This window comes from Botryllus schlosseri, chromosome 14, assembly GCF_051294905.1.
Source record: "Botryllus schlosseri isolate E-star chromosome 14, Bs_hap1, whole genome shotgun sequence".
NCBI lineage: Eukaryota > Metazoa > Chordata > Ascidiacea > Stolidobranchia > Styelidae > Botryllus > Botryllus schlosseri.
This window is the reverse complement of record NC_137249.1, coordinates 17,286,242-17,308,420: the sequence shown is the minus strand read 5'-3', so window position 1 is coordinate 17,308,420 and position 22,179 is coordinate 17,286,242. Positions and strand designations below refer to the sequence as shown.

The 22,179-nt window shown below is 41.0% G+C and overlaps 1 protein-coding gene across 3 annotated transcripts in view; it reads right to left on the bottom strand.

Annotated features, from left to right (window-relative positions):
* Positions 1 to 5,004: 5,004 nt before the first annotated feature.
* The window catches only part of LOC145454965 (protein unc-13 homolog B-like), a 34,594-nt gene continuing 17,419 nt past the window's right edge, over positions 5,005 to 22,179 (bottom strand). For 2 of the 3 annotated variants that reach the window (XM_080332892.1, XM_080332894.1), the window contains 19 exons: positions 21,990 to 22,134; positions 20,984 to 21,052; positions 20,824 to 20,913; positions 20,580 to 20,705; positions 20,393 to 20,517; positions 15,385 to 15,600; positions 13,744 to 13,840; positions 13,318 to 13,461; positions 13,000 to 13,155; positions 12,455 to 12,598; positions 11,827 to 11,927; positions 11,644 to 11,767; positions 10,851 to 10,901; positions 8,844 to 8,921; positions 8,641 to 8,788; positions 7,883 to 7,978; positions 7,413 to 7,569; positions 7,227 to 7,353; positions 5,005 to 5,388 (listed from right to left, as the gene is read on the bottom strand). In XM_080332892.1, the coding sequence (XP_080189018.1) occupies positions 5,233 to 5,388; positions 7,227 to 7,353; positions 7,413 to 7,569; positions 7,883 to 7,978; positions 8,641 to 8,788; positions 8,844 to 8,921; positions 10,851 to 10,901; positions 11,644 to 11,767; positions 11,827 to 11,927; positions 12,455 to 12,598; positions 13,000 to 13,155; positions 13,318 to 13,461; positions 13,744 to 13,840; positions 15,385 to 15,600; positions 20,393 to 20,517; positions 20,580 to 20,705; positions 20,824 to 20,913; positions 20,984 to 21,052; positions 21,990 to 22,134 (2,350 nt within the window). In that variant the 3' untranslated portion in view covers positions 5,005 to 5,232. The remainder of the gene's footprint in view (positions 5,389 to 7,226; positions 7,354 to 7,412; positions 7,570 to 7,882; positions 7,979 to 8,640; positions 8,789 to 8,843; positions 8,922 to 10,850; positions 10,902 to 11,643; positions 11,768 to 11,826; positions 11,928 to 12,454; positions 12,599 to 12,999; positions 13,156 to 13,317; positions 13,462 to 13,743; positions 13,841 to 15,384; positions 15,601 to 20,392; positions 20,518 to 20,579; positions 20,706 to 20,823; positions 20,914 to 20,983; positions 21,053 to 21,989; positions 22,135 to 22,179) is intronic. The other variant, XM_080332893.1, reaches the window with a different exon arrangement.

Below are 22,179 nucleotides of genomic sequence, written 5' to 3'. Positions count from 1 at the left end.
ATTGGCATCAAATTCAGGCCCAAATGTATGCCACAAATAGTTCTGCCCTCTTACTCGGCATTCCCGAACCTTCCTGTGCTTTGCGTTGGAAGGAAATGAATGGTAAGACCTGTTCTTACCCAGTTCATTGCCATTGGTGGCACTGCATTTATAAACACAGCAGTAATTTCGGCATTATATTTTAGTGTATGTTACTAAATATTTTATTTCCATATAATTATATTATTGATGAAAAAATAAGCATTTAACTGTAATCTTGTCGTTTTTATACAGTCCTATATACGGCTATAGTAATACATCGTAGTGCCAACTAGGCCTAGGTAAAGGCAGCGTCTTCCGTTGCTGCGCCGTATCCATGGCCATTGTCTCTCGACCAATCAGCGTAAAGTTTGGTTTACGGCCGTATTATCCGCAGACTTGAGCTTATCACAGACTTGGACAACTAGATAATACTGGTTGTCTACTTTTATTAATTTATACTAGTTTTCTACTTTCAGTAAATCAGAGAAAAATGCTGGTAATCTAATTCTTATCTAATTTGTGAAATGTTTCTATGCTCTAATTCTAACCTAATTTGTTAAAGTTCTCTGTGTATTTTATCTTTTGTAATTTTTATGTCCGTTGGTTATTAACTGTCATATTCGTTAGTCTTGATAACATCTTGCCATATTTACCTGTTTATAAGTCCTCTGAGTGACGACTGAATCTAAGACCTTCAGGTCCCCCGTCGTCTCCCAATACCAGTAATTTACATGTTGTGTTTGTTGGTGAGATGAATAAAACATACTGACTGACTGACTACTCTAATATTAGTTCTAATATAATTCACTTTTTTCCTGAAAATGCCCCCTTGTCCACGGCAATTTGCTCCCGGTTAATAGGAATATCCTCGAGCATGGAAATCCAGTGCCAATCCGCCATCGCAGTATAGAGTATGAGTCATACTATATAATCGCAGTACCTACAATAACTGCTACGACGAGATGGGTAACATCCGATGGCTCTGAAATAAATGACCGAGCATATTAACAACAAAATAGGCTATATGGTTTGGTAGAGTGAGTGCATCTTTATCGGAACTGTAAATGGAATGGCATGAATACTCGATCATTGTAAACACAAAAAGTTGTTTCGGCGAACGGCACCTTGATAATATTGTGGTTAAGTAACGCAGTCCTCACGTTATCAAACAATTCCATCAGCTCTTCATCTGATATATCCACCGCAAACATTAAGAATCAGTCTCTGGCAATAGGTAAATAATGCTTGATATACAAATGTATTCTTCCTCTTCGTCCTAAAATCGAAAATATTCCGTGAATGCAGGTAGTTACATTCTTCTGCGGTTAATGAGCGCAATGAGAAAGTTCAAAAATCAAGTAGTAACAGATAATATGAGGTTTTTGAGGTTCATAGGTCAATAATATTGTCACTTGACAATATTGCGGGCCTGCTGTATATCGCTGGGCTAAGTTTGCGAGGACTGGGCTACTCGGCGCATGGACATATCGATATCGAAAGCTGCGACCAACATGCGTCAATCATTTCGTGCCTAGGTTTCATAGTCGACGGTCTTACTGCGAGCGCAAACACAAGGTCGCATATGTTGAACGACACTTTGTCTCGTAATCGCGAATATAGTTAGACTCAATCTGATACATTAGGTCAGTGGTTCCCTACCTTTTTCGACTCATCGCCCCCTTTTCAAGCTCAACGCCGATCATCGCCCTCCAAATTTTGTGAACCGAAAAATCGGTATACAAGCTGTATAAGCACCGGCGGGTTGACTAAAATATGGTCAACTTTTCGATTCGATGTCGAATTTTCCACTTTTGCAACTGAATTTTCGTGGGTTGACATAGAAAAACAAGTCATTTCTCCGACTTGGCTCTCTCATTTTCGCCCCCCTAGACAGCCAAATCGCCCCCTGGGGGCGATATCGCCCACGTTGGGAACCCAATATTAAAAACAAGAAATCGAGTGACAACATATTCCGCTAAGCTTGCAGAGAATTTTTACCCTTTACAAATATATCGCAAATTAATCTGCTTTATTGTAGTGTACGAAGATATACCAATATGTGAATGGCTGATGGATCTTTTAATGCGTCGGAACTGATATTTTAGTCACCACATCTCAAGTATTGCGGCAAGACTAATCAAATTTTTGGTTGGTCTTGCAATTTCAAAATCTGTGCAATCCATTTTTGATGATATTGGAAATTTTGGAAATTACCTCGCGGGCCACTCAAAACCTTCTCGCGGGCCACGGGTTGGCCGGCCCTGTTATAAAGGCTATGATTTCACATTCTGCTCGAATATTCGATAAACGCAATAGGCCTACTTGTCACTACAATTCGTCTCTCATCTCACCATAGCTCGGTGTGCACACATGGCCCAGGTCGACGTGGTTCGCGTCAATTAACCATCAAGCTCGCTTTCCTGTCGCGCGGTTAACCAAGTAACGCCATAAAAAACACTGCGCAAGCTATACCGAACTCGCATTGTACAGGAATACCCGTCACGACACGCTACACTGCGGTATAGCCTGCTTTCAATTCTGAGAACACGACGGAAAATACAGCATAATTCGTCCTTTCCTTAACTCCTCCAATCCATCCATTCATTTATTTATTTTCTCAGTATATCAGAATCACCGAAAGATTACTGCAAGCAAGAAAAGGCGACAACTGCGGTTGCGACTCATTATGGTGTTCGTATGTTGGTGAAAGACTTCCAGCAGTTTTGCAATCAAGGGTTGCAATTGACTGTTAGTGATATAGCTGCGGCATCGTTTACGATTGACAGCGGCAGATATATTACAATTTATTCTTTGACTAGGGAATGTCACAGTCTTGGGTACAATTCACTGCCTTCACGTCACATGGTCATATCAAATCACTGAATAGTTTGACTCGAGTCACTGGATGTCTGAAGGTGACTCGAGTCGAGTCAATAGTCACTCTATTTTTGAAGGTGACTCGATTCAGGTCAAGTCAAGCTGAATATTCAAAGTTGGAGAAATCATATATATATCCCTGCGAGAAATGGATCGTAGGCATTGTTCTTAGCTTAGGTGCTTGAAATACAGATTGAGTCGCCATTTACTCTGAATCGAGGAACGAATATAGTAGACATATAGCGTTAAATAATGTTTCAAAAGGCGCTGTATCGCTCTGGCATACGTAGCCTATAAGTGCTATACTACATACATAAGTATAGTCTCATTCTACAAACATCAGTCAAATTAGGTCCTATAGAATGCAAAACCTCAAAAAGTTGAAGCAAATTGATACGACACAATACACGACTCACCTATAACACATCCACGAGATACACTTGTTGTTGTCAACAACGCATAAACTATATTCGATTTAAATCATAAAAGAAGGTTGGGTGAGGTGAGCACTGAGACCACTGAGCGTGAGCACTGACCATAGTATATAGACCAGGAAAACATTGCTATGAGATTACTTTTCTGCCAGTTTACGGCAACGTAAACTGGAAGCCCTGTTCATTTTTTTCGTTGCATGGGTTATATTTTTCATCTGAACAAGTCACACACAATGTACAATGCGATAAGACACAATGCGATGTAATGAACAGATAGGAGGATGTCGAACGACACGCTTGCGATCCTTTTAATCTAACATCCGCACCTCGGCCTATAGAGTGCCCGATGTCGCAGTTCTTTTCGATGTTGATCATATTGAAGCCGCGGCCCTTTCCGCTAGTTCTTTCCATTCCTTGTGAGTGCTTTCTTTCGTCTGGTCTTTTTCTGGACTTTTTTGTCGCCCCAAGAACCGCACGGCGGCGAAGAGGAGCCCAGATAAACCTCCGACGGAAATCGCATCGGGTGCGCCAGATTGGTGGGCGCTTATCGTTACCACTACGCTATCTTCGCCGCCAATTACTTTGTGGTCAATTAATTTGTGATTATTACTATAAATATCAACTACTGACGCTTATCACGTGTTCAGGCCTTGTGCGCCACGACAATGCATTTGGTAAAGTTCAGTATCTTCGCTTTTGATTTTGGGGACTTTTCATGCTCGCTGGCCTATAGATGATAATCTTTCAAATTGTTCCTATATACTTTTGGCGCCCTCAATCACCCTGCGATTTTGAAAGCGGTCACCACCCAATCAAAATCTGCGACGCTTCATCCAAATCTACTACTCAATATTTCATTTTTTACACTTTTTCTTCTTATTGATTACCTCGTGGCGCATAAAAAGTGCGTATTTCGACACTTCAGTCTCTCTAACCATTTTGACGTCATAACGAGTGGTACTCATAGTCGCCTCGAATCTTTACAGGCTAACTGACTAGGAATCGAATAACCCGGGTGCCCGCTTTGTCCCCGTCCCGATGGTAGAATTCGTTTTCATTCTGATATTCTCGGTTCGCCCAAACTCCTAAAATCTCGAACGTAAATCAGCCGATTGTACATGTAAATTTAGCTTCTCACTTCTCAGAAGTGTAATTGCATGTCTCCGTCGTAGCTCATATGGCTCATTGGGATTATGATTGCGATACGATTGTTGATACACAATGTTCTTTCCAATTCTCTACTACTTGCTGACGATTAGCCCTGACGAGTTAGGAGTGTCAGCCGAAAATATTTGGGTTCCTTTCAATAGAAATATACTATTCAATTGTATATTGAAGATCTGTACCTCCAAGAAGCTCATTGAGATTATATGTATAATAAGTATAATATCCGATCCCGACAAACATGTAGTGCATAGTTTCGTTCAGTAGATTGACAAAACTTTTCCTATGTATTCTTATAGGTAACCTTCGCAAGTAAGTGCTAATTTCGCAAGGAGCTGTCTTGAGAAATAAGTGAACATTTGAAACTTCTTTCTTGTTCTTTTTGTTTCTCCCTCGTATATGAAGGGGTAGTCAAGGATGGAACGTAGTAAAAAGGTTATGAATCTACATCTTGAGTGATATCAAATAATGGATACTCCAACCGAACACTGTTCCACACAAGAAGGACTTCGGATAATCGTTTATTTTTGTGCAGTCACAAAATATATAATTGTGCAGAATATATTGCATACGAACAAATCGTTGCGATGTACACAACCGTGTATGAATAATTAGTATTTATTGTAATAAGCATCCGAGTTTACTCTTGGCAGACTGGAAGTGCATCTGGAATGGAGGCGGGAGCAACAGATATCTTTATACGTATACAATATATTTACTATGTACAAAACAAGCGTTATTCTGGATCCGGAGACCGAACAGCTGTCTTCACTTGGACAAACTCCTTTGCGATGTTGTCTCCAAGTCGCTGCGACAATATCCGAATAATCGTTTTTCCTGCGCGGTCGAACGTCAACCCGTGCACCAGAGAACACCAGCAAGCGCATGAACCCTTTTGAAAGTAGGATTGAGATACAGGGTTCAAGGTAATGATAACTGACAAGAGATGGTCAAAGTAGTCAACGTTGCTACTCAAGTAGAAGTGCGGACGCAAATTTCCACTCAATTCATCGTAAAAGCAGCGATTTCCAAGACATTTCAAAACTATTTCAAGTGAAGGTAGAAAACGAAATGTTTGAGAATAACTCAAGTAAGTATACTACCGAAAACTATAGTTAGTAGAGGACTCGCATACTTTGGGCAGATCATAGGTGCATGGTGGCTATACTTTCGAAGTTGCGAGATGCATCATCGGGACTAACGTAAAATGACCAATAACACGACAAATATAGGTGAATTTTTCGAAAATATAGTCATAGCAGTTACTACGATGAGTGATGACTAGAGCGATTTTTTGACATGTCAAAATTTTGTCAAAATCGTAGCGTAAGGTCAAAAAATTCTCAAAATTGTTTACAAAGTCAAAAAAAATTGCATCGTAGATGTTTCCAGTCCACAAAGCTCTGAGCCACAAGTCAATCTCACTTTTAAAGTTTTGACTCGAGTCAAGTCGAGTCATTTTCAAAACACCACCGAGTCAAGTCCGAGTCCAAGTCCTCGAGCGGAGCTCGAGTCTGAGTCATGATATTATGACTCGAGTCCGAGTCCAAGTCATTGTGTTGACTGCTCAGTTTCCAGTTGAAGTCTTGTAAAACCCGCCTTTAAAACTTTGGTTGGTGATATCGAATAGTTCGCATTTATGATACACTAATTTTCCGTCACTTTTAACAGTTTCTGATCATATTTTCAAGTACCAGCTCCAATAGATGAATTCCCGATAGGGTAGTTACTATACTGTTCTTCGTTGGTCTTGGCCGTCCGAGTCTCGATTCATATGACTTGGTTCGAGTCATGCGCAATGACTTGAGTCTAAGTCGAGTCAATACACAAATTGACTCGAGTCGAGTCGAGTCATTTCCGTATTTTGAGAAGATGACTCGAGTCAAGTCGAGTCATCAGAAAATCGTGACTCGAGTCTGACTCGAGTCGAGTCATGACTCGAGTCATTACAACCCTGGTTTGCACTGTCGGTGAACTTATATTATTTGACATTTTACAGCTTGTAGAATACTTTATAGGCCTAACGTTGTAGATTTTCTGCTAATTGTGAATCATAAACCGTCAAATGAAACAAATAAGTTGACATAGTGTTTTGCTCAACGTACCGCAATATCCTAACTGAAGCTTCGTGTGCATTGGTTCTTATATCAAGAACCGCATGAGGAAAAATTGCGATGTAGACAACATTGTCAGAAGGAAGCAATACGGTGTGTCACCAGTTCAGTGTTGCCAGCAAACAACTGCTGCTGTTGAACGTTCTTTCTCTATTCTTGGCAAGCTACTTAGTAAGGACAGACACTTTCTACCCGAGAATATAGGAAAGTAGCCTATCTTTCGTAGTACTACAACAAATTTTAATTATTTCTACCTTAAAACGTGATGTAGCTACTGGAATTCTTCATAGGTCTAGATTTCTTGAAAATGCAGTTTTTTTTCATGCAAAAATTTGTCAGATTTTAAGCCAAATGAGTTTTTCCAGGTCAAACTACTTCGTAAGGACAGACAGATCCAACCAGAAATGAAGATATGTAGTACACTTCTAACTTTATGTGCGAAAACACCTGATTTCACGCGAGGACCAAATTTTGTCGAAATTAAATGATTCAAGGTAAAAAAAATGTCAAAATTTTGATTTTTTAGGGCAAAATCTTTCGTATTTTAGGTCAAAAAATCGCCCTAGTGATGTATGCCAAAACTACTTGATAAAATCTGCTACCACTTTCTACTCACCCTCTCTGTAACCTCGCGTAGTTGAAGCAACCCGACGCCTATGACGCGATCATCTCTCAGGAAGCAGTAATCCTTCGCTATGAACTGAACTTCGTAGATATCGAGGGAAGCCTCGTTACTCAGCTCACTGAATGCGGTGGACACGGTTAAAAATTTGCGCATCATTCGCGGAACGAATGTACCGACAATGTGAAACAGTCGTCGAACTTCGGCGAGACCGAGCCGCTCTTGGAACTGGTTGCGTTTCGTCTTTTCTTGTTCGCCAAGTACGGCCCGATCATGTTGACCTCGATAAACGGACGGAAACGAGATGAATCTTTCCATTTCAACTCCGCCGCTAACACTGTATCAAAATGAGTGGCACACCTTCATTTCAACGCGAAAAAATCATATCAAGAGTCTCGGGTTGTTGAATGGACTATCTTCTATTCCCGCTTTTCTATAGTTATAGATAATTCGCATTATTAATTTGCTTGATGCCGCCTATGCTAGCTAGGCAGTAGTAATGGCGACTACTTTACCACCTGTTACCATGATCCCGTCGGCCATAACGGCAATGTACGTCTTAACGACTTCTGCAATTAATGAACCCGAATACTGCAAAATATAGTTCCCCAACAACGTGTCTTTCCGCGCATGAGGTAACTCTCTCTTACCTTTCACCGTGACTTTATGTTCTCCTGTCCCCGGATGTGTGTATAAATCAATTTGAACGCTAACCTCTCCCGCTTGGTTGTTCTCGTCTGCTACGTCTGTAACGTGCATTATTAGTTAACTATATAACGATGTTCTGATTGATAATGAAAGGCTGATTGACATTAGCGAGTCTAGATTAGTTTCCCTTTGAACAGTTTGTTAAGCAATGTTACTTACTTTTCACAATTTGTATTAATGAGTGAATTTGTCATAAAAATCGCGTGAAATAGTCCCCATATCTCTGTAACTAAGTATATATTTGAGGATTGCACCTATTTGTTGTGTCATTAGTTGTTGCAGACTTGCAGTACCTAGGGCACTTCTGTGACGTAACCGTGGACTTAGACATTCGGATTACAAACGATCACCTTCAGGAACGAGTTTGTTTCTTAGAAATGAACGCCTAATAGTGTAACTATTTGTTTGAAAGTTTGGTTCGCATATTAGCTATATCGCTCCCTATTCCACTATATCATTTACAGTGGCGAGATAGCGTTGTGGTATAATCCACAGCTACAACACGAATGAGTCGTGGGTTCGAGTCCGACCACGGTGGACTCCTGAATAAGGAATATCGGCCTGGTGTAAATGACCATAGTAGTCGGCAAACACCATGAATACCGCAGACAACAACTCGATTCTTAGTTAGATCAGGCTCGACTCCGTTCATGCTGACTGGCTTTCTAGGCGCGCAATAGAAACGTTCTAAATTCATTACCCTGACTTGTTTGCTTCAACACAAAAAGCTTGATCAAGGCGTCGGTGGTTTGAGTGTAAAGCGACAAGGCGTGCTTCAGCTTTTTCATTTCCGGACTCTTTTCCAAATAACCTTCCTTTAGGCCGTTTCCGGAAGCGTGGAAGAAGTCCTGAAACGTATGGCCATGTAATCGAATCGCACTGTCAGTTGATTAGGCGCCTTACTTTTATTTGATACAGTGCAGTTTCCAATACCGCGCATTGCTTTGGAGTAAGATTTTTCATCGAATCGAGCTTCGCATCCTGCATTCATTCAATATAAGTAGGACTACACGCCAATACAATAGAAAAAATAATATAATATTTCTATATATCGCACTTGGTAAATGGTTGCGAAACTTGAAAATCCATGGAATTTTGGCGTAAAACGTTATAGTAATGGCGATCTGTAGAATATATCTCGCTGCTGTTCTCAGCATTAGTTTTTCGAACAATAAGTCCCAATCAAAATACACATATTTGATGTTATTACTGACATGGGTGCCATTGAGACCATGCAAATATAAACAAAACAAGTTCGTAAGTTTCTACGTACGTAAGATGCTAATTGGCGTATAACCAGCTAATAGTGAGCTTTTGCCAGCGTACACACGAGCAATTTAGGCATCGGATAATGTGACGTAATGTATGTTCGCTACGTCACAACCAATCCATATCGTCATGTATTGTTGAAATCGTTTTGCCCTTTAGGCTACATATTTCCACACTCGCTGCGACGATGGACCAAAGCCGGATTAACCATTAGGAACAATACACTGTCTTTAGAGCCGGCGATGATGCGAAATATTATAGCAAATTATTTTCGCATCGATCAGTTGATTGTAAAAACGCTTGCCTTTATCGTCTTTTATATTTCTGTTCATTTATTGATTTCAATACATAAAATCATTTCCGATTACGAGTTACGACGATATGGGCCGTAGTATACGACTGGCACAGCGAGTATCCACTGAAGAAGTAGCATGAATTGCGCGCATTGAACGTACGAAATATACTGACGCGACTTGTTCCAAGGCCCGCACATGTTTCCATCAGGGATATCTAGAACTTATATTCGATTCCCGAGCAGTCGAAGTATTGCTTATGTGAGACTAAGAGCATTCAACACAAGTACACATAAGATATCATATCAAACACAAAACACAAGTATACATCGACATCGACTAATCATGCACACACTGTGTATGAGGTCGAACATGCACTCATCGGTTTTCGGGAGTGACAAAGTGACCATAATGCACGAATTTGTCTTGATAGATATGAAGGGGATATGTGCTTTCCGATGAAAAATGAAGATAAGTGCGCTGATTCAATGTGGTAATCTCTACGCCTACGGTACCGTAACGCATAATAGTAAGTCCGGCCTATAACATATAATAATTTGAAACGTAGTACATTACCAACAACTCAATTTCCTATCGCCAGATTTGTTACATTAAGCAAACATCAGGATTTGTCGACTTCGAAAATGATACGCTATGCAAAGGACGCATTGAATCGACATGTTTATTGAATATGTCTGTTAATATCATCCTGGTGGGGTAAGCGGCGGTTAGAAATATTGAAATGCTTTGCAAAGCGCAAATGGTAGAGCGTAGACTCGACAGGAATCGTCGCTATGGTAGGCTTACGTGACATTTGATGACGCACTATATATATTATGTTTACTGCGCTGACAGCTTTAAGCATGTTTATTGTTTAGCCGCTACTATACCTTGATAGGTAGATAATCCGATAATTATCAACGAAAAAATCAAATAACTCCGCTTCTACTCCTTGAAATTGATTCAAATTTGTTTTGCATCGTCTTTGAAGACAACTCAACAATTTCATGGGGTTGACAGAAAAACTTGAATTTTTTTTTCTAATTTTACCCAATAAATTAAAATTTTTAGTTTGATCTGCGGAGCCTTATACTTGTTCGAATTAAACCAAATTTGGTGTGCAGAGTTTTTTAAAGGTAACCTGACAATTTAAGCACTAAATGGCTGGAATCCAGAAAAAAGTTATTTTTGAACAGCCCTACCTATAGCTTACGCCAACGACTTCGCGCATGACAGATATGAGTGAATACGCTGTACAGAAAACTAATATGATACTTGTGCGCATAAATAGACATCCGTGTGCAACGTGCAATAACATGACGAAACACGCACACACACAAGTGAATACCTTCAATACAGTTATTATTTTTTGCTCATGCTCCGTGTAGTGCCCGTCATCCTGGATGAAGAACATCGCTGTAATTCTTGTTTTAGGTACACAGTCCGCACAATATATGTCTGGTATATGTGTTTACCATACATATTACATGGAGTTATAGTTCGTCGAGCTACGATCACAATTGGCATTGCATCAATATCTTACAATGCCTTTAAATAACTCATTTCTTGCCACCAATGTTTGAAGTTATTAGTACCATATCATTGTTCGTATGGATATGCAATGATAATTTTGAATTGCTGGTATGGAAGTCATCTGTTGGGCAATCAATCTTGTTCCTATATACGAAACAGTATCCTATACGTCGTTAGTATAGAACTTTGCCGCGTTCGCATACAACGGGAGATGACTCTATAACTATATGTAGCGTTGACTCACATGGTCGGACGCCAAATTACCTACACACGTCTCAGAGATCAATATCGCAGCCTCGGCTAAGTACAACACAACTTTGATAAGCCTTGGTTAATAGTGGGCCGAGCAATAATCCAGAATGCTTAGAATGACCATGAAGATCCAAGATTCCTTTACCAATAAATCTAATCGATGATGGCAGGACAGAGAAGGTATAATGGACTTCAATGTCACCATATAATATGTTATATCAGTTGTGTACATGACCAGTGGAGCCGAATGTCATGAGTATCTACATCCACACAAGCAAGAACGACTGTATCACTTCAATTGCAATCGCCGAGTATATGGCGCAAACGCAGTCGATGTAGAATGTAGATAGACTCACCGATTCTGCGGAAATTGATGGCAGAACGACTATAGTTTCCAGCAAGGTGATTGTAGTCTTCCAAAGCTCCTTCAACACACGTTTTAACACTGACTTCTCGGATGTTTTCGAGCAATTTCCCAAGCTTAAATTGAATGCCGAATATTCGAATGTTCACTGCAGAGCACTGCAGCGTGGACTCACCAATCTCCCAGAATGTCCATCAAAGGTTTCAATACCGCGTTCGATTCTGGAGTGGCGGTCGCGCTCGCTTTAGGAGCCACCGCTGTTCCGCTGCTACGGATCTAGATTGAAAGATGGGTATATTCATTTGGGCTATTCAAAAATAGTTATTTGAGTTTTTCGTTATAATTCTCGGATTATCCTTGACTGGTGGATAATCCGATAATTATCAACGAAAAACTCAAATAACTCCGCTTCTACTAGTTGGAATTGAGTCAAATTTGTTTGCATCGTCTTCGAAGACAACTCAACAATTACATGGGGTTGACAGAAAAATTTGAATTTTTTTGTTTTTAAATTTTTCCTATTAAATTAAAAATTTAATTGGCTCTGCGGCGGCTTATATTTGTTAAAATTGAACCAAATTTTGGTGTGCAGCGTTTTTGGGGTAATCTGACAGTTTAATCGGTGAATGGTTGGGATCCAGGAAAAAGTTATTTTTGAACAGCCCTAATACTCTGTAGCTTTCTGATTTTTTAACCATGGTAAATTTTCCGTAACAACTGACCATCTCACTATAGTCTGGTGAATATAGCGACGAAAGTCGATACGTCGGTCTATTGGCATTTGAAAATGACGTGATACTTACCGATCTCAATTGAGTGGACAGTTTGCAGCATGCGCGCATGAGGCTATCCTCGTATTGCTTTACGAATTCGGCGGCGAGTTTATCCAAAGTATCGTTCAGTAGCATTTGGGTTCCGTTCAGTATTCCAGTCGCGGCAGGCGGTAGCTGAAAGGATTTTAGCTCATAACACGCATGAAATTCCGGAACAATCAGTAGGAATTTACTACATCACTGAGGAGATGTGGCAGGTAATATACATTGACTCGTTGAGAATATCCCACAGATGCTCCCAGTCATCACAGGTCTGTCATTTAACTTCGAAAGATTTAGCAGCGAAACAGATATTCGATGTAAGCAATAAAAATATAATTAACCATACGTGCAATCAATCACGTTAATTACAAAAGCCGCTCGGGCATTGGCGGGTGCGCTATGCGTGACTTTTCGGACGTGGAATCAAACACGCGTACATTTGTATACGCGCGATTGCTCACATAATTAATTTAACGCAATATAATTACAGCAGCACACCGTTTGTTTCTTAAAGGCGCATGCGCGACGATTACCTCTTCCCCTCCCATACTGCGATACAGTTTTTCCAGCTGCACTCTCGTCTCCTGGAGGTTGTTCATCAGAATGCACGCTATTTCCACGTCTTGCGCCATGTCTTTGAAGGTGTTTTCCACAAGTTTCGAAAAGATCAGCAGCACCGAGTTGATATTCTGTAGAAAGACATCGGTCCCTTAGATTTATTTGTCCACCTATCTTGCGAAATCATCTCCAAGGGCTGAAATCGCCCATCTTGGAACAACTGTTACAACACTTTCGGAAATAGCCCAGCGCTCAGGATTGCAGGTAAGATGAAGCAAAGTAACTCTACTCACTTGACTAAATTTCTTCAAATATTCGTTTTGCGAACCGGCACAACTGCATTCAAGTTTATTCAATATTGTGAAGCTCTGGTTGATTTGAGTGAAGACGTCCACAACAGAACTCGAAAAGAGTGAATGTTCAGATGTCTTTTTAAACTGGAACAAGATGTAATTGTTTCACAAATGACGATCAAAATGTCATGCTTATATCACGAAATTCGTCGCAGCATACTCATTCCCCGGAGTTTTCATTGGACTAATGTGAGGTTGTAATTATAGGCATGATACTTGGATTCACATGATCCCAAAAATGAACTAGAATGATCAGATTCAGGGAGACCTTTAGAACGGGCCGATATAGCCAGCACTGTGATGGAAACGCTGTAGTGTAGACTGTTGCCATTAACATTTCCGTAATGCTGTAGTTTACATGCATACCCCACTTTGCTTGTCACGATTGAAAGCGGCTTCCATAATACCCAAGGAATCCTTGCCTCCGTCCTCAAGCCAATTCAATGTGTATGGCTGGAAGTACCTGGAAACAGCTAATTGCGTTATAGCGTAATAGGATTTATTTCGACGATCTTGCGGCATCGGAGGAGTTCAACGTCTGACTTTTTAAAATTTGAATATGAACTCGAGGTGTGTATGATCAAATCATGTGTTTCTGTGTATTTGGGAGCAGACTTGGTGTGGAGATATTTGGTAATGGAGTGGCAGCACAAATCATTGATTGGCATCCGTATCGGTGACACACATAGCCTAAGTACTTCTATATGACTATAGTTGCAGGAAAAGTGATACGTTGTAGGCCTATATATAGGAGACACACTTCCTTTGTTTAAAAAAAAATGCTAACCAGAGACACTATTGGTATTACTACTCCTTATATGGCGCTGGCAAAAACTCAGGTGGAGTCCATGTTGCTGTAATATGTAGGATCTAGCGCAGTGGTTCTCAAACTTTGTTACAGTCAGAGTATCATTCGAGGCCCCATGCTACATGCGTGACGTATATATACGTAATAGTAACAATTAATTGACGGTGGGTCTACGGTATGAGTGTGGATGGTGCGATACACAATTACACATTCATCCACGTCACAACAACGAAAGATTAGGCGTATGGTTAGAAAATTCAAACTTGGTCACTCAACAAATACTCGCAGTTTTGTTTTTCAGTGAGTATTTGTTACAGCCAACAACCGCTGATGCTGGGTGTGTGAATGAACTCAAACGTTGTTGTTGTTGTTCTTGTTTGATATTGAATTCAAGTGTGAACGCGGTCCAAGAACGCTAGCGTTTTAATGAATTACTCGATAATCCCATCGGTATTCAATATGAGCAGGTTGAATCGTTCACAGCGAGTATAGTTACAGCAAAGTCACTATACATTAGACTAAATTTCTTGTGAAATATTCGAGGGTAAGAAGGGCCTATGTGATATTGCCAATTAATGGAGGAATTTGTGACGCTGATTTGCTTGAAATCAGTCAACTTCATCGAGATTAAAACGATAATGATATAATTCGCAAATATAGGCCTGAACACTTTCCACATTGAAATCGGCGATCACGAAGAGGAAATAAAAATATCAGCGCGTGTTACAAAATATACCACTGTAAACACTAAAATGTTTGCGATTGCAAATTGTAGTTGGTAAACAGCTGCTAGTAGGAATTGAGACAGATTTGGTGTCTACCATTTTAGTAACCCGACAATTCAATCACGATACCACTGAAATTTGATAAAACGGGCTTTGGAACAGCGCTGGCGCTAACTGCTCAGTTACAGATTCTCAAATAAACTTCGACGTTGATATATCACACATCAAAATTCCTTATAGCTGTTTTGGAAACTCCTACGATTACGCATCGAATGTCCTTCACCCATGAACAGTTTTTAATATCAAGCTCCCCTCCGTAAACGCGGATTTGAAGATATTCATTAAATACTATTCATTAGCTGTTTTCGACCATATATCATCAACGATTTCGATTTCTGATTATCGGTGAGTGAACCACTGGATGCACATCGTGAATACATGATCATAACGACCTGAATGACAGAAAATACTCACTCGTAAAACTTTGGAGGGCACGCTTCCGGTATTGTTCCTAGCTTCATAATGTATTCGTGGTAGAGTCCCTTAATCTTGAATTGAAGATTCATAAACTGTGTGGAGGTATAATGTGTATGTTCCGGTGTCTGAACTGACAGAACTTTCGCCAAATCTTCTAGAAACAGGGTCCAGAATTGTCCGTAAGTAACAGAGCACAGGTTGATTTTGCCAGATCTGGAAAAGTTGCTGACATCAAGAATAGAATGCAACTTGAGGAGAAATAGGTTCCTTGTTGTACATAATTTGAATATTGCAACGAACAACACATTCATATTCGCAATTTATTCACTATAAGCTTTTCAACTGTCCCTCGTCGGTAGTGGCCGTCAGTATAATACGGAGATTGCAATTCGAAATGTAAAGATGAAATAGGTACAGTGACGTAAGAATGGTATAACAACAAAAACGAGAGATTTCACAAAACGAGAGCGTTAAGCAAAAATGCAATTAGTGCAATCATAGTGTCCTATATGGTGTCGACACAAGGAAATCGCACGGTTCAATCATAGTGTCCTATATGGTGTCGACACAAGCAAATCTCACGGTTCAATGAAATTGTATCACGTCACAATTTCCATTTGGCTACAGGCAATTTAACGGTTATTTTTGACCGGCTTGCCGAGCAATAAATTTGATGAATCGGGTATCAATCGAAAGCTGACTCTGCACTGATTACGAAAATATAAATTTTATTCCACTCATGGCCCTGGAACCCCCACAATCAGCCCCAAATTATTCATTGTTGAGTAGATTGGCAGTGTGACGCAACAATGCTGTCTCGCGAAACGAGAGAGAAGCTCAAGAGCAAGGATGCGGCCGAGCGGCGAGAGTGGGATCAGCTGACGTCGCGTCAATAGCTATGTGCAATCGCGTCGCAGAGAAACGCTGCGCTGTTGATACTTTTTCTATTTGCTTCGGTACAAGCGAGCACGCCTTATCAGCCTTTCCTTGACTTTAAAGGGGCACTGCGCTCTAAATATGATGTGGTCTCAAATTGAAGGGCAAAACGAAAAAAAAATTTTGGCCGCAGCCGTTTTCTTCAGAACGCCACCGTAATGGAGCTGCAATTTATTGAAATTTCCAGAAACGCACCCGGCTGCAGCTGTCGCGGCTCCGGGTAATTTCTTAGCCCGTTACATGGCACGATGACTTCATCGTCGCACTTGCTGGACATTCTGAAGAAAACGGCTGCGGCCAAAAATTTTTTTTCGTTTTGCCCTTCAATTTGAGACCACATCATATTTAGAGCGCAGTGCCCCTAGGGTAGAACTGGGTCCACAGAATGTATTAGGGCCCTACCAATTTTCGCGCATTATCCTTCAACTGATAGAGATATTTAGTCTACGTCTAAATTGTCTACATGGGATATGTCACATTATTATGATATCGATTGCCTTAGCCCGCTAGTTGCGTAGGGCTCCATAGACGCGTGGCGCTGTTGATACTTTCTATAGGCGCTTCGCTGAAAGCGAGCACACATTACCAGCCTTTCCTTGATTTGTAAGGGTTAGAACTGGGTCCAAAGAATGTATTTGGTCCCTACCAATTTTCTCGCAATATCCTTCAGCTGATAGAGATATGTAGGCTACGTCTAAGTAGTCTACATTGGATATGTCAGATTATTATGATATCGATTACCTTAGCCCGCTTGTTGCGTAGGGCTCCAGAGACGCGTGGCGCTGTTGTTACTTTCTATAGGCGCTTCGCTAAAAGCGAGCACACATTACCAGCCTTTCCTTGATTTGTAAAGGTAGAGCTGGGTCCACAGAATGTATTTGGGACCTACGAATTTTCCTGCAATATCCTTCAACTTATAGAGATCCTGCCGTCTAAGTATAGCTAGGTTAGTTATCTATATTTGCACATAGCTATTGCCGCGACGTCAGCTGATCCCACTCTCGCCGCTCGGCCGCTCCTTGCTCTTGAGTTTCTCTCTCGTTTCGCCAGACAGCATTGTTGCGTCACACTGCCAATCTACTCAACAATGAATAATTTGGGGCTGATTGTGGGGGTTCCAGGGCCATGAGTGGAATAAAATTCATATTTTCGTAATCAGTGCAGAGTTAGCTTTCGATTGATACCCGATTCATCAAATTTATTGCTCGGCAAGCTGGTCAAAAATAACCGTCAAATTGCCTGTAGCCAAATGGAAATTGTGACGTGATACAATTTCATTGAACCGTGAGATTTGCTTGTGTCGACACCATATAGGACACTATGGTTCAATGAAATTGTATCACGTCACAGTTTCCATTTGGCTACAGGAAATTTGACGGTGATTTTTGACCGACTTGCCGAGCATTAAATTTGATGAATCGGGTATCAGTCGAAAGCTGACGCTGTACTGCTTGCGGAAATATAAATTTTATTCCACTCATGGCCCTGGAACCCCCACAATCTGCCCCAAATTATTCATTGTCGCGTAGATTGGCAGTGTGACGCAACAATGATGTCTGGCGAAACGAGAGACTAGCTCAAGAGCAAGGATGCGGCCGAGCGGCGAGAGTGGGATCAGCTGACGTCGCGGCAATAGCAATGTGCAACCGCGCCACAGAGAAACGCTGCGCTGTTGATACTTTTTCCATGCGTTTCGGTACAAGCGAGTACACACCAGCCTTTCCTTGACTTGTAAGGGTAGAACTGGGTCCACGGAATGTATTAGGGCCCTACCAATTTTCGCGCAATATCCTTCAGCTGATAGAGATATGTAGGCTACGTCTAAGTAGTCTACATTGGATATATGTCAGATTATTATGATATCGATTGCCTTAGCCCGCTTGTTGCGTAGGGCTCCAGAGATGCGTGGCGCTGTTGATACTTTTTCTATGCGCTTCGCTAAAAGCGAGCACACACCAGCCTTTCCTTGACTTGTAATGGTAGAACTGGATCCATAGAATGTATTTGGTTCCTACCAATTTTCGCGCAATCCTTCAGGTGTTAGAGATATTTCTAGTAAGAAAAATATACTTTCAAGTAATAAGATTCACTCAAGACAGCAAATTTAGATAATGTAAATATATCATATTGTAGTAATACAACTACAGTGCTGAGTTTTCACTCTAGTCCCCATAAGCACCACGTCGGTGACCTTGCCAAATTCCGAGAAGGCGAAAAAGTGCAAACTCTGTTGGGGCGAATGGACAATGGACATTCAGTTATTCACAGATGCGAAAAAAATACTGCAAATCCGTTTTACGTAAGTTACATTAGGAATATATATACAGGCTACAGAACGAATATAATTCAAATATCTGTGATAACACTGTATTACTTTTGACGCAAAAGGTCCCCGGCATTCAAAAAACTATTTGGTGATTGAAAAATGCTAAACCAAATTCCAACGTCAACGTTTATAGTGATATCAGATATATTCCAGAGAAAAACAGAGGTATGAATTTGGTGGTAACATTTTGGAATCATTTGGCAGGTATGGCCCGCAAGCTTTCTAGTACCGGATTGAATCCGGACAGCGATACCAGTTTAATTCGACACTCCTGCTGTTAAACTTTATTCAACAATCAACATTTTACCTGCTGCATTCGCGGACCAAGTCCTACCCATACGGATCAAATAAAACCTCGTAATGTATGCTCATGCTCAATGCTCCTTGCTCACACTTAACCATAAAAGCGACTATAGAAAGTATCGACACCCGTCATCAACAGCGCGACGTGTCTCTGGAGCCCTACGCAACAAGCGGGCTAAGGCAATCGATATCATAATAATCTGACATATCCAATGTAGACTACTTAGACGTAGCCTACATATCTTTATCAGCTGAAGGATATTGCGCTAAAATTGGTAGGGTCCTAATATATTCTGTGGACCCAGTTCTACCCTTACAAGTCAAGGAAAGGCTGGTGTGTGCTCGCTTGTACCGGAACGCATAGAAAAAGTATCAACAGCGCAGCGTTTCTCGGTGGCGCGTTTGCACATCGCTATTGCCGCGACGTCAGCTGATCCCACTCTCGCCGCTCGGCTGCATCCTTGCTCTTGAGCTAGTCTCTCGTTTCACCAGACAGCATTGTTGCGTCACACTGCCAATTTACTCGACAATGAATAATTGGGGGCTGATTGTGGGGGTTCCAGGGCCGCGAGCGGAATAAAATTTATATTTTCGTAATCAGTGCAAAGTCAGCTTTCGATTGATACCCGATTCATCAAATTTAATGCTCGGCAAGCCGGTCAAAAATCACCGTCAAATTGCCTGTAGCCAAATGGAAACTGTGACGTGATACAATTTCATTGAACCGTGCGATTTGCTTGTGTCGACACTCGACACCATATAGGACATTATGGTGCAATACAAGCTATAATATATAGCCAGAGACGCAACACTAACGAAATACACGGAGAGAATAGAGTCGGTCCTTTTGCGGACAAATAATCGGTTGCTCGAGTTTTATTATAGTCGATTCGAGAACCTTTAAATGGAACAGACTACGTCCACGAGCAAGAATTGAAAATCTGTTATCGTTATACGATTTTGCACACTCCGGATGCGTAAGAAGGTGCTGACCTATTGCAGAATTACATGCCATGGACTGGTCATAGTCGCGCAAGAAAGGGTTACTGGTCTGCGATTGACAGTCTGAAATACTTGAGGAGAATGCATAATAAGCCTATACATTGACCTGAGCTTACAGCTTATACGTTCTACTGCGGTTCAGTTTACCTTCTTTCTAAATCATACTGACCTTATGATTGTGAGCCAACTTGATTTCGGATCACGAATATGGTTTCGGTGTGTTATTTCGCTACAACCGACTTAAGCATGAAAATGGAAATTATGGTTCTTCCGCTACTAGTGTGTGTCAATGGTTGATTTGGACTAGATTTAATCTCGAAAATATCACATTCACTTCATTCAATTTCATATGCAGGCACATATAGACTATACGCAGTCGTGTTCCATCAAGGTCCTAGATTCTAGAAAGTCCCGGTGGTGGATTGGTTATGTACTCACTGTTCAAATATCGGTGCATATGTGACCTTGTCTTCTTCGAAGACTTGCGTCATTAGCGACAGAAACTTATCCCAGTATTCCAGGGAATCTGCGGTGTCCTCGCTTTTCTCTTCAGGCGATTCGCTCTGCAATATCGCTGCGTTGGTTAACTGGTGTTTCGCTACATTCACGCCGACGCGCATTGTACCGTTGATTCAATGAAATCCAAATACATCTCGTTGCAGTTGTCGAATATAAAGCTGTACGTTCTCTCCATGCATTGCTCGCAACAGTTGGATAGAATGGACTTGGTTTCGCATTTGATTCCAGCAACCTGGCAATGTGCGATAATAGAGGAAGGATATTGACATATTAAAAAATTGAGTGATTAATGGTCAATTGGTCACTGGTCGTGTAAACATGCAACGGAATAAGTAAGGAGTATATCACACCTTCTCTCGAAACTGTCCGATTTCGCAAATGAGCGTGATACACGATTTCAACTCTGCTTGGGTCTCGGGTCCTGTGCACGGAAAGTTTTTCTGCAAAACGTCGCGGATGCATGAGCGACATCATCGAAACAGCCGGCCATTCACCAAATAAGGAACTCACGCGATATGTCGACAGATCCAATCTCAAAGAATTCAGAAGATTCTCCAAGAGTTTCAAGAAATTTTTATTCTAAAATGCGAATATACGATCAGCGTTTATAGTATAATGAACAGCAAGTTGCACGAGGGTTTAAAAAATGGCCTATTTCACCTTGGCTACATCTCATTGCTAGAGCCTACTTCCGGAAATAGGCCTTTCTGATATATACTACCACGCAGCACTGTCCCGAACCAATGCCCATTGTCGTTTGGAAGAATACGATATAGGCAATATTATTAGGGCCGGATATCTTTAGCAGGGCATGGTTGCGAGGGAACGTATACTTCCAAGTGAATGGATGTTTCTTGCGTAAATTGCCACGTAGGCATATGCCTGTCGAAACGTTATAAACAGTAAACATATGCAGATCCATCAGGTATATTTTAAAATGGCATGGTCAGGATTTTTGTAGGATTGCGCAATAGGGCTCGCAGTATGAATCCATAGGCTAAAGTGAACATAGTCGGGGATAGTGTTTGAGGATTTATCTACAGCCGATGGGACACGGGAATAATAATAACGAAGTAAACGTTATGTAGGTATATGGGCTATAATAGTTGACTTACATATGGATCGATGTTCATGCAATGGTAAAGTTTACAATTTTTGAACGGCTTATAGCAGTGTTGGGATCATGTCATCACGTTCGAGTCACGTCAAATATTTCAAACTTTCCGATTTTGAGTCAATTTCAAGTAATCAAATATGCCGTGCCCTTTTGTTACTACTAAAACGATATGAGTCACCGCGGTTATCTATGTAAATTGGTGTGAATGCTCCATTTAATATAGTATTGAAGTATAATTCAACGTAAGCTATATTTATTGACTGAAATGTCGCATGACGTCTATAAAGACAGTACCGACCCATATCCGAGTAGACGAAAATAATGATCGAATGTGTATAGGATAAACTTGTCACCACATTCCGTCCAAACGTAACGGTTGAACACACGCGTATAACATACTCCGAAATTGCAAGCTTCAAATTTATTCCTGTAGCTTCCTTGTTCCTCCATCGCAGAGAAGAACTTTGTTATTTGAAATAATAACGCCGCCATAGCTGCTCTTGCTCCAACGCATTGGTATGCCGTTGCCAAGCAGGAAAAGTGTCTGGCACGATATAACAGTGACTCTTAAAGATTTCCCACAAGGACA